This window comes from Plectropomus leopardus, chromosome 3, assembly GCF_026936395.1.
Source record: "Plectropomus leopardus strain MGB_pleo_1.0 chromosome 3, ASM2693639v1, whole genome shotgun sequence".
NCBI classification, from domain to species: Eukaryota; Metazoa; Chordata; class Actinopteri; order Perciformes; family Serranidae; genus Plectropomus; species Plectropomus leopardus.
The window spans coordinates 3,896,903-3,916,347 of record NC_142178.1 but is presented as its reverse complement, the minus strand read 5'-3'; the positions used below and the strand labels follow the sequence as shown (position 1 = coordinate 3,916,347).

The 19,445-nt window shown below is 39.2% G+C and overlaps 1 protein-coding gene across 13 annotated transcripts in view; it reads left to right on the top strand.

Annotated features, from left to right (window-relative positions):
• LOC121941940 (calcium/calmodulin-dependent protein kinase type II delta 2 chain) overlaps positions 1-17,382 on the top strand; it is a 64,102-nt gene extending 46,720 nt beyond the window's left edge. The window contains exons 9-22 of one of the 13 annotated variants that reach the window (XM_088075374.1): positions 40-134; positions 1,388-1,510; positions 1,707-1,790; positions 2,063-2,105; positions 4,571-4,608; positions 6,128-6,187; positions 7,575-7,619; positions 8,616-8,664; positions 9,179-9,277; positions 10,828-10,848; positions 11,256-11,331; positions 11,451-11,545; positions 13,896-14,124; positions 15,778-17,382. In XM_088075374.1, coding sequence (XP_087931500.1) covers positions 40-134; positions 1,388-1,510; positions 1,707-1,790; positions 2,063-2,105; positions 4,571-4,608; positions 6,128-6,187; positions 7,575-7,619; positions 8,616-8,664; positions 9,179-9,277; positions 10,828-10,848; positions 11,256-11,331; positions 11,451-11,545; positions 13,896-14,124; positions 15,778-15,781 — 1,061 coding nt within the window. In that variant the 3' untranslated portion in view covers positions 15,782-17,382. Of the gene's footprint in view, positions 1-39; positions 135-1,387; positions 1,511-1,706; positions 1,791-2,062; positions 2,106-4,567; positions 4,609-6,127; positions 6,188-7,574; positions 7,620-8,615; positions 8,665-9,178; positions 9,278-10,827; positions 10,849-11,255; positions 11,332-11,450; positions 11,546-13,895; positions 14,129-15,777 lie in introns of those variants that run through there. The other 12 variants (XM_088075372.1, XM_088075376.1, XM_088075375.1 and 9 more) reach the window with 12 other exon arrangements.
• Positions 17,383-19,445: the final 2,063 nt, after the last annotated feature.

The window sequence follows — 19,445 nt, the reverse complement described above, 5'->3', positions numbered from 1 at the left end:
CTGTTAACATGCTTATCTTACCATGTCACTTCCTTCCAGGTGTGATTTTATACATCCTGCTGGTGGGATACCCTCCCTTCTGGGATGAGGACCAGCACCGCCTTTACCAACAAATCAAGGCTGGGGCCTATGATGTAAGCACTCACACACATTTAGTACAAACCTGGAAATGTTTGAAAGAATAAAAACTAATATCTACTTTGTTTTAATTTAAACGCAAGCCACATAGCCTGATCCTAAAAAACATTGGACTTCATGCTCACAGGAACTTATTTTGGCTGAGGGGTGCTACTGATGACATTTTTTGTGCATATGCCAAAAGGAAAGACAGTAAAACTGCTCAGACGTACTGACATTGGTGGTTCTACCTAGAGTTGGTCCAAAGAGAGTGTACTCCCTCACTTAAGACACGATATCTCTCGACTGCATGCCAAAATTTCTAATATTTCATTTTACATGGAGTCTGACATCCAGTTGTCTCTTTGCTGACACCACTCTATTCCCTGGGAAAATCATAACATTACATTCATTCCATAATTAACATTAGCTGCCATAAAACTATGCCACAAAGTAGAGGTCCCTTGGGTCCAACATAATTTATGGGACTATGAAGCAACTCCAAAACTGTGGAAGTTTTCTGGTCTTTCTTGGTCTTCCTGTACTTTTGATTAGCACTGTTGATTAGCGAACAGACAACTTTCAGAGTTATTGCCATGGTAACGTTAACATTAGGCAGAGGTATTTTTAAATGTCAAACAAACAGCCTCATGCTTATCCATAATTTGGTTTTAAACACAAAATGCTTTCACACATTACTTCTCAGATGGTTCGTTGTCATGACTACTGTTAAGCACAGCTCCATGTTTCCATGTTTGGACAGATCATTACAGATTGAATATTTAGTTTTTCCGTCCCCATGGATATGAATTTGGATGTCTTCATTGGCCCCGTTGCATGAGAGAAAAAAACTAAGGTTTATCTTAAATAGTTAGAAAACAGTGTTTCAAAGTTTTATTTTGAAGGGAACATTATCATTCTTGTTTCCAACCTTGCAGAGAAAATCACATATTCAAAATTGTTCATAGATTTTTGCTGAAGAAAACCATAAATGGATTGATGGTGTGCCAGTGCCATTAAAATAATGTAAATAATGAAACAGAATGTGACAGTCCTATAACACACACACGCCATCTGGAATACATTTATTTTCTCTATTTTTGATTCTATCTTTTGAAGGTTCTCTTCACTTGTTTTGGTTTTTTTTCAAGGTTTTAGTTCCTCCTCTCCTTAACATTGCTATAAAAAGAACGTCTGAGGATGCTTTATTTTGTCCCTATTAACTTTGTCGGTGTAATGAGTGTTTGACATGCTCGTTGTTTTTTGAAAGTTCCCGTCCCCAGAGTGGGACACTGTAACTCCTGAGGCCAAAGATCTGATCAATAAGATGCTAACCATCAACCCCAGTAAACGCATCACTGCCGCAGAGGCCCTCAAACATCCCTGGATCTGCGTATGTGGCACACACACACACACCCATAAACAGATACGTATGCAGACATGGGAATAAAGACCCACACACTTATAATGATACACTACTGTAGGTAACGCTTCACACATGGTCTCATTGTCCACACATGCACACACTCCTTCCATCCATTGTTTTCATTCTTTCTTAATCCTCAAATCCTCTGATCTTCTCCCTGCAGCAACGGTCCACTGTAGCTTCCATGATGCACAGGCAGGAGACTGTGGAGTGCCTGAAGAAATTCAACGCCAGAAGGAAACTCAAGGTGAGATGTCTGGCAATCCTTCATGTTTCTATTTATGTAGAACAATCCGTCCAGCCATCGTTCTCTCTCCCCCTTTCTCTGTCCTCCTCACTCAAGACTTAACAGGGTAACTTAGAAATGATGACTTGTTCCCATAACCTTCAAGTTGCCCTTTTGCTGTGCTCTTCTTTCTTGCTATAACCTTCTAATCAATCTTTCTATTTCTGTCTCTTTCTTCCTTCCTTCCCTCCATCACCATTACTTTCTTCTTTCCTTCTTTTCTGTCAATGCAGGGAGCCATATTGACCACTTTGCTGGTCACAAGAAACTTCTCAGGTATGTCTCGCTCTGCCTGGTGTCCAAGAGATGGTTACCCAAACATATCTTATACATTTAAGATATAAATCTTAAAGTGATAGTTTGGAAGTGTCTGAAGTGGGGCCCTATGATGTACAAATCCATAGTCTGTGTATTACCTACAGTAGAAGTAAATAAGCAAATGGGGGGTACCACCACTGAAGCTAAACTACGTACTGCTGTAGATGGTGGCCACCAACAAAACATATTTTAACCACTCATAACCCCCAAAAAAAAAAATCAGTTTAAGTGGAAGCTATATTGAGAACTTTTTCACCGCTGTAGCTCGCCATCAGACCACCCTTTCCATTGGAACTACATTTCCACAACCATGGAACAGATGTATTCCTCTCTCTCTTTTTGCAATCCTTGCATAAGATATCCTCTTTTCTTCACAATGAATGGCATTTTATTATCGCTGTCATAATCAATCATTTTTAAATTTGATTTTATTTGTTGTCTCTTCCATGAACTTCCTAAAGTCTGACACAGTGTGCGGCTCTTTTGTGCTCATGTTTAGAAACCCTAGACTGTAAGTAAAGATGGATGACAAAGTGGGCAGATGAATGACCTGAAAAATGAAGCCAAAACATCTCAATTGTCTCCTAGTGGCCGGCTGCAGTGTAGGTCATAGGCCCTCCATGAAAGCTCATGGGACATTGGCCAAACTTAAAATTTACAGTACACATCAAATAAATAATTTCTTAAGGTGTTTTCTATAGTTCTTATCATGTCAATGTATGTCACAGTGTTTTATTTTTCTGATGAATTTGGTTTTAATTAATTATTTGATCCCATAAAATGGCGATTTGACATCATGGTTGACAGCTGTGTGTGCCAATTGGTGTGCTAGCCATCAATGGCGCTGCTCCTGATCGGTCAGAAGGGAGTATGGGTGGGAGCTTGTGATCGCTACTTTGCATTCTTTGGCTCGCAAATTATGTCACCAGCTCAAGATGGCAGCAGCAGTAGCTGGGATATTTTAACTTTGTTTTGTTTTTGCTGTGGGTTTAATTGGAGATATGTTAGTAAGTTAGTACTTCTTCTCACTACTTTTCAGATATGCGTATCTAATTGTGATGTGTTGTTTACATTTTTCACATCTTCTTTAGTAATGCATTTTCTATGTCTGTCCACTACTTTATGATTGTCTCTTGTTCTTTTGTACATGTTTTTCTCACACGTTCAGAATAAACTACTACTACTACTGCTATTACGTCGCCCATCTTTATATACAGTTTATGGTAGGGATACAGAAAATGTAGTGCCAAAGGTAAGTGTTGTCTCACAACAAGGTCAAGCTGTGAAAATATTTATAATTGAACACTCACTTAAATTGATACTGAGTTATTAGGTGGGCCTTTTTTTAGGTGGCTAAACAGTGTGCTGACTGCCACCTACTTTGGGTAATATACTGACTATGGAAAAGTACCTCAGAAAGACTCCTAAAATAATCTGAACTATCCCTTTAATATATAATAGATACATTTAAACCTATATTTTAATGCCAACAAAGATGATTCTGGCGCAAAGGCGCCACTGGTAAACAGAGCCATCTCTCTTTATCTCTCTCTCACTTTATCTCAATTTTGCGCTCTATCATACCTTTTCGCATGCATTTCCTTTGACCTACCTCTGCTTTTTCAGGCTTTTACTAGCCTGCTCTCTCTCTCTTCATTCTACAGTAAAATGCATTAGTGCATTTGTGTCTCTTTTTATTCATCATTTTCTTCCTTTTTCAAATTTCTTTCCTTCTTTTGTTTGGATTGTGGTTTCCATTTGAGGTAAGATTTTTGGGATGACAGGGAAATATGTGGGGTTGAGCCCAAGTGAATAACTGTGATGTTTAGGCCTTACTTACTCTCCTAATAGCCAATCACACATGCATGAAGATGAGGTGTTTGGTATTCAAAAGGACAAAATTGAACCTCTTGCTTGCAAAAGTGCCAAGATGAGATTAGAATGAAATTTAGACAAGGATGCAGCATGCATTTTGAAATGCAATCTAGAGTTTGGATTCTTTTTGAACCGTGAGAAATACAGTGCGAGAAGAGTGGTGGGATTGTATGTGTGGGTGCTGGTGGTTAAGTGCATGTGTATGTGTGCAAATGTCAGTTTGAGAATGCTGTGTGGGTCTGTTGGAGATAGGTAGATTACCCCTTTCATCCCTTTGCTAAATACACACCCAATCAACCACCCACCCTTCAGCCCCTCACATGTGAATTAGTATGTAGTAGGAGGACAACATTGCATAAACGGAGATGCCATTTTGAGCATCTATTGCATTGCATTATGGATCTTGCAGTTGGATTTTGCACCTGGAGTTTGAAGATAAGCACAGTTGACTGATATGCTTGCTGCATGTTAGCGTAGCCTCAGGCTCCGGACTGTGTTTGTGAACTCTCATGCTGAAGTGTTTGTCTCTTTCTTTCTTTCTACAGCAGCCAAGAGTTTGCTCAACAAGAAGCCAGATGGCGTTAAGGTGAGTTGCTTTGCACAGTGAAGAAAATGCCTTGTTATTTGCATCAGTTTGCTGGAACGCTCACTGTCTGAGGAGCCTTCGGAAAAATTATGTGCACTTAATGACATCATTCAGGGACAGTCAGTCCAAGCAGTGGGCAATAGTTGTTATTCTTAGCTTGAGCCCACAGTTCTTCAGTTGGTTAGACTTGTGCATATCTACATTCCTTTGAATAGAATGTTGGTGCAGGGTCTGTTGGCATAGTGTCCTATTTTATTATTGGTTAGCTATCAAATAAATGTTCTCTTACCTATTACTATCTGATGCACAAGGTGTGTGGTCAAAAACACATTTACACTGCTGTTCCTTGATTTCCCCGATACTGTGGCGAACAACCTCCTTTGTATTTTCCCAAGTCCAGCAGTTTAGAATTCAATTTTCTGTCTTTTATCAGTCTAGTGTGTAGACTTAGTGGCATCTAGTGTTTAGGTTGCAGACTGCACTCAACTGAAACTTCTCTCATGTACCAAACGTTCAGTGGACCTATTTTGGCCAACTTGAAAAACAAATGGCCCTATTCAAAGCCAGTGTATGGTTTGTCAATTTTGGGCTACTGTAGGCACAACATGGCGGACTCTGCAGAGGAGTTCCAGGCCCCCACAATGTGCGCCAGACTTTGACGAGTAGGTAAAGCTGCAGCTTGAGCAGCTGAATAACATGGACACTAAACATACACAATCAGCCTATGTCTCCCCTTGTTTCAGAAGGGAAAGCCCCAAAGAAAATGCTAAGTTAGCGTTTAGCTAGCTACCCATGTATAATGAATACATTTTAATAGAAAGACTGGCTTATTGTCACATTTGGCCTCATATTTATTCACTACAACTTGACGTAGTAGAGGGGTTCAAATAACCATTGCCAGCTCAGCGGACAGATGTCTCTTGTGCGCTTCACAGGCCCAATGATACGTAAGATTCAGGTTATTTTACACCCGCAAAGTTAAACTTTTTGGACTTCATGCAGCATTAAGCAACTTTCACAAGAATGACCAGGGCCCTGCCTCCGATGCTGTATTCAATTGTTTTTACACATCCATGAACGGGTCCACTCTGTATATACATACAAACAGCTCATTATAAGGTAAATAAAACATAATGATTCTTAATTTCAGGTGATTATGAATGAATGAAAACATAGTTCTGAATTTTATACTCCATTTATGCCAAAATATCCCCCTAAATCCCACACACTAGAACTTCAAGAAATTTGGTTTTAGAAACATAATCAGTTTTCCTTTGACTAATTAGAATAGTTTTCCCTGCCGTCAGCACAGCCATTTTTTCCTCTATACATTTCTCTTTGTGCCAAAGTGTACTTTATAAAATTTCTTGTGAGTTCTTGGTTGAGTAACAATGTAACACTTACTAACATCACATCTTTGGCACACATACGTTGGGATGATGTGTGTTTACGCGTGTTGGTGCACAATTGTGTGTCTGGAAAGTGTGTTGTCATTTGCGCTCTACACTGCCCCCTGCAGGTCAACAACAAAGCCAACACAGTGACCAGTCCTAAAGACACTGGCCCTGCCCCTGCGCTGGTATAAACACACAACCTCGCCTACACCTGCACCTCCATCTACAAAACCTCTAACACCTCCCCACCTTACACACTCCGCTGTGGAGGAGGTACAGGTTCACCCTCTCACAGGGGCTCAGATCTCTTACTGTTTGATCTCAGCCTTGCTGGATAAGATTGAAACTCTTAACCAGGTGTATAGTGATGCAGAAAATATTTTTGAAAACAAACGTGAAGCTCATTTTTAGGCTATCCCTGAATGAAATAGTGTGTAAAAGCTTTTGTGGCTGCGCAGCATGTCCCAGCTCTAGCATATTTGATACAGCTGATCTAAAAATTAACTATTCATAATTCAGATTGATGTGTTCTTTCATTCATCTGAATTAGCAGCGCATGCGCGGGGCATACAGAGCTTGGCCAGTTTGGATTTGCTGGTCCTGTGTATAGTTAATGTTGGGTTGAAACAACAAGCCTTTACACACACGTTTGGATTGTGTAGTTGTGTAGTGTAGTTTACAATCTGTAGTTAGGGGCAACCTCTACCTCAACCCCCACTCCTTGTCCTCCTTTCCTTTGCAACAACCCCTCCTCTGTCCTTCTCTACATACCAACACCATGCATGCTCCTTGTGTGTCACGACTTTAGTGCTTTCAGTTTTGTATTTGATGGTAAAATTCTCAGGAGGACATGTTATGTAGGGCTTTGCTGCTCATGTAGTTTGTCTGTGCATGGCTGGAGTGTGAGGATGTCACCTCCTTAGGCTCGTTATGATGCTATATTCCCGAGCGATTTGGCCGTCACTCATTGGCTTGTGCATGGTGTCTGCTGACTGGCTGTCTACGTCAGGCCACATGACTGTTGCTCTGCATGATGTCAAAGGCTTTCTGTGCTCCCATTTGCTGTTGAGATGATTACGCATGAACACAGGCACATGGTATGTCTCTCTCTTTCTCTCTATCCTCCTTTCTCTCTCAATCATCATGCACACATACTCACACACACACACACACACACAGACAGACAGATGCAGGCTGCTGATGTTATAATCTAGTGTAATCGGGGTGAGTGATTAGAAAGACTGAGCTGGTCATCAGGATCGATTCCACAAAAGCTCAGACATCTGATTACCGAGGCAGGGTGATGAGAGAAAAGCAGACACAAAAGAGTGACAATGTCGTGCAGGAAGGGAGATAAAAGCATGAAGAAAGAACAAACAAGTGAGAACAGGCAACTGAAGAAGGTTCTTTTATTTGATGCCAGCTGCATTGTGATAAATACATGGATGGATGGATGGATAGATAGATAGATAGATTGATTCAAGTTCTGAAAATACACACAAGCACACCAACCTTTTCTAGACGTCTTTTGTCATTTCTTCCCACAAATTCTCTGTCATCTGCTGTCTTTAGGAACCACAGACAACTGTGATCCACAATCCAGTGGATGGAAACAAGGTATTAACAATAAAACCACCATTTTCATTATTATTTGCACTTATTTATGTCAAAGCTGTTTGCTCTTGTACTTTAGGCCTTTCGGTTAATAACAATTTCAATGAATAACAATAGTATCCAATAGTATCTCTATCAACTTTAAACAGCCCTCAGCTTGAACTGTTATATAATCAACCCTTAATAAATTACATTCATTGTGACATCCAGGGGGCATAGGGGTCTAAGACCCCAACCACGTTATCTGTTTTAAGCCTAGCTGAGGACTTTTGCTGCATGTCATTCATCTTGTCTCTTGTTTCCTGTTGGCTATTGTGCATTGAGAAAAAAATCCCCTTGGTACTCAGTATAGTACAGTGTAGTATAAATCTGAGTATGCAAGAACATTTTAAACTTTTTATTATGCCTCTGCGCTGGTGATAGTTATGGCTGGAGGCATTATTCTTTTGGTCTGTTGTCCATCCTTCCGAATGCACATTCGTATCTATGTGCATCCCATTTTAGTGAAAACAATATCTCAAGAACGCCTCATAGAAATTTATTAAAATTTCTTCAATACACCCACATTTACTAAAGAATGAACTTATTAGATTTTAGTGGTCATTGGTCAAAGGTCAAGGACACTGTGACCTTGTCTGTATCATTCTCATGAATGCAATCTCTCAAGTACACCTGGAGGGAATTTCTTTAAATTTGGCCCAAACATCCACTTGGACTCAAGGATGAACTTATTAGAATTTGGTGATCAAAGGTCAAAGGCACTTTGGATTAATGGTGGTCTCTGAGGAAGGGCTTCAGGAAATCTCAAATTTGGCACAAACGTCCACTTAGCCTTAAGAATGAACTTGTAATGTGAACTGTACCTGCAACTTGACTGTCATGCCGAGGCATACAACCTCAATGCTGTCATTTTAGTTTCAACACTATAACGAACAGAAATCATACTCATCCATTCATGCATTACCTACACAAACTCTCTTTCTTGTCATTCATTGTCAGGAGTCCATTGAGAGTGCCAACACCACAATTGAGGACGAGGATGTAAAAGGTAGGGACTTGTATTTTTTTCTGATTTACCTACTCACAGTTCTCCCCTATGCTTTGAGGTTATAAAAGTCAGTCCTCACCATGTCCGATCAGACTCTTCACTCCTCTATATTTTTTTCTTCATTCTCTTTTCAGTTAGAATGTACATCGAGTTAACAACCCCCCTTTTGGCTGTCAACTTCTCTTGCAAACTGCAGCCCTCCCTGTTCTTTTTCTGTCCTGCCCTCCCTCGCATCCAAATATTTCTGTCATCTCGTGTATGTGGAAAAAAAGCTGTTTGCTCTTTCAGTTTTTTTGCATACCTTTTTTTATGCTCTCAGTATCACTTAATGTCTCTTTTATTTTTCTTCCCCTTGTCATGTTTTGTTGACAATATTTGTTTTGTTGTCCCCACAATTTCTATCCTGCCTTTGCCCACACATACATACATATATATGTTCCTTGTCATTGTTACACCCCTCATCCAACACGCACGTGACAACCAATCACACACCCATCCATGCAACCGCTGACAGCCCTTCGTCTGGGCAGCTTAGTGAGCGGTCTCTTGAGCTCTAAGAGCCGTTCCTCACAGATGTCTGACTCAAGGCAGACTCCCACCTCCTCAGTTCAGAGTAAGTCCCTCCACATTTGGGGGAGGAAGATGCCCTGTTTTGTTCCCCTCCTGTTACCCAGTCGTGACTGGAGGAAAGCAATCTCTCCATATAAAGTGTCTCAAATCCGACGGAGATGAGTGGGTGTTTGATACAGTTTATAGTTTGAGATTTTTCGTCCTTATAATGCACTCACTATACATGCTCCAGAATAAAACCTCTGTTTTTGACCCCTAAGTATCCTTCCATCCGTTTTCTTCTTCTTCTGTATTTGAGTAAAAAAGAAGTTTCTTTCCTGCTGTATATTTGTAGACACAGATACTTTTCTCACTCCTCTGTTTGCCCTCTGTTTTGACTTTCCCAAACACTGGGCCTCATGCAGCAACATTCCCTTAAATTTCTCTTATATTTTCTCTTAATTTTCTGGAAAGAGAAAATATAAGAAAAATCAACTCCAGATGCACCAAACCACCCAAATCTGCTCTTACCTAGCTGTATTCAATGATGAATCCCACTTCATCATACATCACCTGCTAGCACAGGTAACACCCCCTAAACAGTATATAAGAGCAGGTGTTGTGTGGTGTGCAAAGACTCTGGCACATGAACAAGACTGGACACTTAAAAAGGCTGGAAGAAGAAGAAGAACTTCTCCTAGAGTGAAACTGACATTCTGTTTGATAAACGTAAAGAAAGTAAATGGGATTTCAGAGAAATTTATTGAACTATTTAAAGTAAAGTTATGCATGCAGAAAGGTTTAAATAAATTTAATTAATCAAAATAATATAAATAGAAGAAAAAGCAGCAAGTCCTCAAATATACAGTTTAAATGAAAAGCTGGAGCCATGGATTTTTTTTGTTGTTGTGGTATTTCACTATTATATAAATGGTTGCCAATTAATTTTCTAATTAATCAACTAATTGTTACAGCTGCACTTGTATATTTTTGTATTTTTGGCTTGTGTTTCCCTCTGAAGTCTAATGGAGTAGAATTAAAAAGTAACATGACTAACCTCAAATTTGTACAGTCCTTGAGTAAATGTACTTAGTTACATTGTAGCTTTGGTCAGCAGAGGGACACACAGTGACTGAAATTCTAGTAATTCGGATCCATGCACCAAGTATAGTAGTATTTCTTTAGCCCTGAACTAAAATAATCTCTAAAACATGATTTAAATTTGATTAAATGATATTCATGCATTGTGTAAATGTTCCTAAAATATAAAACATATTTTTCCTTGTGTTGTACAACAGTTTTTGGACTGTGAAAATGAGATGTTTTTCTCTTATCTTGGTAAGAGTTGCTCTCGACCACTTGTAAAGCTTTGGTGAATCCCCAAAAAAATCAATGGATACTAACATAATAAAAACAAATCATGGTTATGGGCAAAAATAAGAGAAAATTTGTTTATATATGTTTTCTTGCATGAGGCCCATATACTGACACAGTTAAAAAAAAGCTGTTTGCAGCTTATGGCTGTGAAGGCAATGGAGTTGGTTTCTATATTTCTCTACTATTTAACATGTCTTTTTGTTGCACAAATTAAGTATTTTTTTCAATATCCCCCAGCCTGCACCAATAACAATAAAGGTAAATGTCAACATTACTTAGCTGAAACTGCTTTTGTAGAGAATACTTGCATCCGAGCATTGGTTTGTCTTTGTTCATTTTGAGCTTTGTTGGGTGAACGGAATCGTGTCATGTTGCATTTTCCTGCCTGATATCACTATTAGTCATGGGAGGCTTTCTTGTTGTCTTGTCACTCTGATATGAAACAACAAAAATGAAGTGAAATACTGATTTTTTTTGAGTGCCTTCCATTTCTAATAACTTTGAAACCCTGCTAATTCATAGACTAGAACCCATTTGAAGCCAAGTCGATGTCAGATTTCCTTTTTCTGCACTCAGACCAACATTTGCCTGAGATACGGTGAAAAACTGGCATTTTTTTACATCTGTTTGTGAAGTTGACAATGTTCTGTGGACTTTTGTTGTAGCTCGCAAACAGGAAATTATCAAAGTCACTGAGCAGTTGATTGAGTCTATCAACAATGGAGACTTTGAGGCCTATGCGTAAGTATATTTCTGGGTTTCTCACCTTTTGTACAGTAACATCTAAATTTCATACTAGTTTGCTCACGTCCTTTGCTGATTCTGTATTTTTATTTTTTTTTTGTGGTGGGGTGTAACAGGAAGATTTGTGATCCTGGTCTAACTTCCTTTGAGCCTGAGGCTCTGGGTAACCTGGTGGAAGGACACGACTTCCATCGCTTTTACTTTGAAAACGGTAAAATATTAATCATGACTTTGACAGAAAAAATATTTGCAGCATCATCAAAGCCATTGTACGTGGCCTGAAAGTGTCACATTTTACAACATACCAACAGAATAGTTCATTTGAGAGGAAATGTGTCACAATGTTAAATAGTTCTCCGTGCTACTGTTACTGTGTCCACAGCAGTTGAAGTTTGTCGTAACCGGGGGTCTGGGGTTGCTCCAAAGGTTGCAAGCAGCCAGCTAGCTCCGAACCCAAACTAGAAGCTGAGAAAGAGAATTTGGCCTTTGGAAGGATTAATGGCTGTGTATTATTTAATCGCATCAATTTGTTGAAGTTTTTCCAGCTGCTCTGGAGGTTTTTAAACAAGATACACTTACTGCAGACATGCTTGCTTACATTGGCGTGATGTGCTGAGTTATCTAATGCACCAATTGTTTACTCAGAGGCATTGAGGGGAAAACTTCCTGTTTGATTCTCAGAGGGAAGAACATGATTGCACAATTTAATGCTGTGCCAAAAAGTTACACTGCAACTATGGAACCAAAACTACACACTATGACGTGAATTCATGGTGAAATCCAGAATACTTGCAGATGTCAGCATGTGTACTAAAATCACTACACTTTTCAGTGAGGTACTCACAACAGTGTTAATGTGCGAAAAGAATAATTCACAACAGTAGCAGACAATAGGCCTGTTTAAGAAGAACTGTCCTCACCTGGAGAGAGGATGAGATGAGGCGGCAGCAGCAGAGGGCAGTGATAAACAGATGCGGTTAAGTCGGACGGCTTCCAGCAGCCTTCAGTCTGTTCAGGAAGGAGTCAGAAACACTCACATCCTGTTAGATCTGACTCTGATTCATTCAAATGATATCAGACCCGAATATCTGGTAAAAATCTAAGTAGCATGCATTGTGTGGTGTTTGTTTGATCGATTCTGCACAGACTGGGCTCATCGCGAATGAGCCTGATATAAATGGAATGATTAGTTTGTGAGTTAGTTAGTCAGTCAGTTAAAGATTTATTTCGAACATGCCAAATACAATTAGACGAGAAAAAAACACCAGAATGCACATCAGAACACAATCAGTAAACAAACGTAAGTATTGTTTGAAAAGGAGAAGGAGGAAGTGAATACTTATCAAATCCTGCCCCCCTTTTCAGTTTTATTTAAAAAAAACCCATTATAATATGTATATAATCCGAATAAACGTCAGTACAGAGAACAACTTCAAACTGTCAAAAGCAACCTACCTGTCTTGTATGATAGCTTACTGCCCGTTCCCCTCTCTGTTCTACTATCTCATATGCCTTCCATATATTGTATAAAACATGTTTAAATTTGTTCAATGTTCTACATGTTTTCAAGTCCAAACTACAGCTGTTCCATAGAGTAACACCTTTGATTGTTATACAATGATATTTTGCATTAGCTCACAGAATAGATGATGGATTGATGGATGGATGGATGGATGGATGGATAGATAGATAGATAGATAGATAGATAGATGGGGTGGAGCCATGCCTGGAGACACATTCATGATTTGCAGACAGAGACGAAATACCTAACCCTCTGTACACAAACCTTTTTAATAGCTTTGAATTTAAGGTCTAATGAATCTAATGGTTTGGTGCCATCTAGTGGCGAGGCTGCATTCTGCATTCAGTTGAGACTTCTGTTCTCTGTGTGGACCCAAAACATAGAGGGTTGTTGTTCTGGTCTCCATGGAAAAGAGCCTGCTTAGTAAGTCTGAAGTAACTAAAACACACAAATTTATTAGTTTTAGGTAATTACACATAAATAAAAACATAGTTTGGAATATTATATTCGATGATCTACCAATAGGTGCCCCTAAATCCTATCCTATCCTAAGTGAAAGTGATATTGAGCATGCTTGTATGAAAGAGTGCATTAGTTTGTATGGACTAAATTGCTTGTTCTATATCAATATTTAGAGCGATCAATTTACGCTACATGTTTGCTGGTACACTCTAGGGGCAGGCCTGTGCTGATGGACTAACCTCGGAGCTAAAAATCACTAATGTAAAATGGCTGCTATAAATGGCAGAATGTCCTGAGTCGGGTTAAAAATAGTTCAGATAAACCAGATATGTCCCAGAAACCTCAATCAGTTGGCGAGCCTGCGCTTGTCCAATGTTAACATATGGAGACTTACAGTTCCTTTTTCTTTAAGTTAGTATTCCTCCTTATGTAGGGTCATACTTTGTTTTTGAATAATCTTGCTGCTTTATTACAATTTCCCAAATCCAAATGACAGGTTTTTATCGATCATATTCATTTAATATGAATTATGAAGCGACATTTTCTCCTTGTAATCAGCCATTTTTCTCCCTTCCAGCACTGTCCAAAGGGAACAAGCCTGTGCACACCATTCTTTTGAACCCACATGTGCACCTAATTGGGGAAAATGCAGCGTGTATTGCCTATATTCGGCTGACCCAGTACATGGATACCAGCGGCATGCCCCGCACCATGCAGTCCGAGGAGACCCGTGTGTGGCACCGCCGCGATGGCAAATGGCAGAACATCCACTTCCATCGTTCCGGCTCGCCCAGCATCCCCTCCCAGTAAGAGACACTAAGAAACACACAGCAGAAACCTTGATTTAAGACAAACCAAACAGCAACAGAAAAATCTTGTTTGTGGACCTCCAGTGGTTACACTTCTCACCTTGGTTGTTGGTCCAGGATGTGGTCAGTACACTGTGACATCACTGTTTGGGTGTGGTAACAGGTGGAACATAGCACACTTCTGACCACATCTAACCAGATGGATATGGTCAAATATACAGCAGACTTGAAACTTTCAGCCATAAGTAAAACACCACTAAACAGCCTGATGTTAAGTCAAGTAGCTAACCAAGAGAGAGTTGACAGGTTGCAAGGCTTTCCAGTCGATCACACATAATTTCATTTTATTTCTATTTATATTATTTATAAAAAAACAAAACAAAACAAAACAACACAGTAATGAAGATAACTGTTAATATGTTAGCCAACAGGCTACTTGTCAACGGCAGTCCTCAGGCGAGATGTTTTGAAACCTATAAAATGATGACATTCACTGAATAAAGGCGGCAGGACACCATAAAGACAGCAAAAGCAGTGGCAAACAGAAATTCTCAAGACAGAACACAAGGCATGCAAAGCAACATGGTGGACACTGACATGTGGCCAGAAATTGTTTATCCTGACATTTATATTTACGTCATTTTGATGCTTGGGAAAATACTTGATGCAAAACCTGAAGGTGTAGAAAAGCCTTGATGCACACACATTTTGTGATCAGGTTTAAAGACAAAGCAAAACTGATAATCAGAAAAATGCTTAATATCAAGATGATGATCAGATAATCAGCTGATAATAGCTCAATTTACGGTATACAGTGTACTGGCACATGTAAATATATGTATAATTTACTTTTACTTTTGATACTTAAGTATAGTTAATACGAATTGGGAACTACAAATCCACATTTTAGTGCCTGGATTCCAGTTTATTTCTGTGAAGTGCAGCAATCCATTTGCTTCTCTTCTCTTTTATTTTCGGCAATCTGTTAAAAAAAACTTGACTGCTTGTTGAATCTGTTTGTGCAGTCAGTTGCACAACAACTCTTCCTTTATTTTAGATGTGCTTTTTGTGTTTTTGCAGCATTAAAGCTAACGCTGTCACTCGTCTTTCTGCCACTCAGCGGGTGTAACTGCAGTGACCTCCACGTGCTGTGACATCACGTGCACACCCTCTATAGGCCCTGCACACCCATGCAGGTCTTTTATTCTGAATAATTTGACTTCTGCCCAGGGAAAAGATAGGCAGGATTATGATGAGAACTACCTGAGATCACCAAACAATAAAAAATATGAATCATAAAGGTGTAAGATGTACCTCCTTAACATGTGCAAAACAAGTTACAAAAGAGTTTATACACACCCATTCCTTTCCTGAAGGAGGTTTAATTATGCAAATTCATTAAAGTAGGTGTGTAAGGACAATAGTCTTTACACACCTACTGAGAACCAGTAAGCCAGCATGCACACTAATATTGTTGTTATTAATTATATTATTAATCATACTGGTGCTTCCTGCTTTCCTGCCATTGTATGTCCTAATATCAGCTATGAGAAATTGTTCACTGGTCATTATTATTTTTTGTGCTGTAAACATGCTCTACGTACCATGTCTGTATTCACGCATATATATATTTTTCTCTCTTTTTTGCAGTTAATGGAATATCAACATGTGGTCCAAAAATATAAAAAAAATAAAAAAAATTCCATCAGCAAATCTAGTAGTGCAGTGGACTAGCCGACCCATGACTGCTGTCTGACCTTTGACCCTTCTAAAGGACATGACATCGCACAGGATACAAATATTAATACATTTTACTGTTATGGCATTTTATTAATGGACATCATTCAAAACCACCACCGGGTGGCTGCACACTGTATTTGGACATTATGAAACGAAGCATATTGACATTTCTTTTTTGTTTGTTTTTTAAGATGTTTTGGTATGCATTTTAAATATTAAAATAGAGATGTTTAAAAATCTACTATTGTAACCTCTCCCAAAAATTAGTTCTGTATTTTTATGTGTATTTATGTGTGTGCAATACAACGAAAAAAAAAAAAAAGAAACGTTTGGAAGATCAGAATGTTAAAATTGAGCTTGCTTTAGTTCTGGTGATGTATATACATTGTGATTGTTGATAAAAACAAACATTGAAATTGCTATTCTTGCTATCAGAGGAATTAAGAGTTTACGTAAAAATCCAGTTTATGAGCTACATTTATGTTTGCTATGAGCTAAGTCATACTGTTTGAATCGTCCAATTTCAACCTATAATAATTTAAATGTAAAGAAAAGCAGAGCAGCTTACACTTTGCATTGAGATATGTTTGCCTTTATATCAGTGAAATAAGAAATAAGAGAATGTAGCATATATGTAATATATGAAAATTCAAGACTATTGTGTAGTGCATGGGGGGGTTATTGTAAGTAAGATCATATGAAACTATAATATCTTCTGTTTGATTTGTGAATCACTGACTTGTTTGTTTGCGTTTGTTAATGTTGTGCATCAGTCCTGTCCCAAATGTTTCTAATGTCCTCCACTATCATAGAACTGTTGTAAAAACAATAACACAGTTATGGTTAATATCCAGCGTAAATATCAAAACCTCATATCTAAGAGGAGGAAGAATAAACTCCCGGTTGCCGAAGCATCCCTTACATTTTGTATAAAAATGAGAAGAAAACAAACTCATTTTTTTTTCATAATGTTTGTACTTGTATTGTATGACTGTATGTAGGGTTTCTGTTGTCATTTTATTCTTGTCATTTCCAGTGTGTTACTTAGCCAATTGCACAGAGAAGGTGGAGATGATGAAGATGGAGCAAAGGCACTATACCTTCAATCAGGTAAAGTGTTAACCTGATGGTCAGGCAAAAACAAAATCTGGAAGCGTCGTAAAAGCATCGGATTTCAATCAGACAGCAGTGAAGGAGTCAACTGAGAGTTGGACTGTAATAAATGTTGGGATGTCTTCCTTGATGATCAGTGCTTCTACCAGCCAGTGGCCTCCTTACTACTGCAGGACAGTGCCGCTGTCTTCGTCATCCTTACTTTTTGTCAATTGGTTGGTCTCTTCTTTTTCAAGGGGAAAATATGATAAACATTTCTTTTGACAAAACGTATGATGTCAATGCAATGCACCACTCCTTATATGGTGTGAACCTGTTGCCAGCACGGCAATGGGTGGCTTAACATGTTTAAGAAGTAAATAAATCAGCTAAAAGGTGTGATAATAAATGAGTTTTAGCTTGTTTTGTGTGGCTGGATGATCATTGTTGCTCGAGTGCAGAGGTGGAGGGGAGCAGATGTGTGTGTTGTATTTCTTTGTGATGGTTGCTTTATCCTAATACACACAAAACAAGTCCATTTTATTTGTATGGCACACTTCATACACAGGTAAACTCAATGTGCTTTACAGAAAAACTGAAAACATTAAACGGTGTGATAAAAAGCATGAATAAAACAGCCTCTCAACAAATCATGTAATGCACACACACAAGCACAGAATGTTGTTAGCCAAAACAGTTGACAACAATAGGCGCACACAAAGGCAAACACATACACACTCTCTCTTTCTCTCTCTCTCACACACACACACACACACACACACACACACACACACACACACACACACACACACACACACACACACACACACACACACACACACACACACACACACACAGGCTAATTACCATAAGCCTGAGATTAATGTTTTGAGACTGCTTTTAAAGGAGTGTATGGTTGCCGAATATCTCAGGTTGTCAGGCAGTTTATTCCAAAGAACAGCACCATAGTGACTAAATTCACCTTAACCTCATTGGATTTTAATCCTGGGTACATTTAGGTGACCCATTGTTGATGATCTGAGGGATCTGGTTGGGTTATAACTAGTGATCAGGTCAGTATTATATTTGGAAAACCATACCACCCCCCACCCACCGGTTACAGGTTTTTTTTTGGGGGGGGGGGGGTTGCCTTAGATGATGTGGAGGTCTAAGGACAGAAGTATGTTGTATGCTGTAAAGCCCTCTGAGGCAAACTGAAGGTCTTATAGATAAGCAGTAGTATTTTAAAATCAATTCTGTACTGTAGGCTACCGGCAGCCATAGGAGTGTTTTCAGCACAGGTGTAATGTGTTCCACTTTTCTAGTCCCAGTTAGCACCCTGGCTGCTGTATTTTGAATGAACTAGAGCCTACCAGCTGTCTTTTTGGGCAGACCAGCAAAAGCACAGGACAGACATTATACATTGTCAGGAGAGGTATTTTGTAAATATTTTGGGTTTGCTGTGATTTATTGTGATTTTCAGTGTGTGATACTAGGACATTGGGGGGAGTTCATTTTGTGTTGCTTTGTATTGAATTCTTTTTTTTTACCATGTGCTACCTACCTGTCATGTGCTGCTGACATATCAGCTGTACCCACTCAACAGTCAGCATTCATCAACCCCTGTCCATTAACCTGGACTGGAGGTTATATATTTTCGTATATAATCATACTGTAATTGTATTCACTTCTGTTTTTTCACACTGAACGTACTATTTATTTTTTTATTTTTTATGTTATTATTTTTTTTGATGCTGGCAACACTATGATGCCTGGCTGCCTCAGGTTATGAATCGGATCCCACATTCAACAATCAGGTCAGGTCCTTCACTGCTTCCAACACCACCTGTGGAGAAACAACAAGACAGAAAACCTGTCGAAAGAAAAAATGAGAGAAAACCTGTGGAGAGACAAAAAGAGGGAGAACCTGTGGAGAGACAAAAAGAGAGGTTATGATTGCTGTATGTAAAGGATCCTATTCATAACCTGCCAGTCAGCACTACGATGTCACTGATGATGTCACAGGTTGTGACAGTGGAAACATTCTATGATGTCATCAGTGACATCATAGTTTTCAGTTCAGTAAAAAAAAAACTCAGCCTGTATACAATTACAGTATGATTATATAAGAAAATCTACAACCTCCAGTCCAGGTTAATGGACAGGGCTTATGTGCCGTGACATCATGAATGATGTCACCAGTCCAAGGTATTGGGCAGGGCTTATGTGCCGTGACATCATGAATGATGTCACCAGTCCAAGGTATTGGGCAGGGCTTATGTGCCGTGACATCATGAATGATGTCACCAGTCATGGTTTTTGGGCAGGGCTTATGTGCCGTGACATCATGAATGATGTCACCAGTCATGGTTTTTGGGCAGGGCTTATGTGCCGTGACATCATGAACGATGTCACCAGTCCAAGTTATTGGGCAGGGCTTATGTGCAGTGACATCACAAATGATGTCATCACCATCTGTTTCTGAG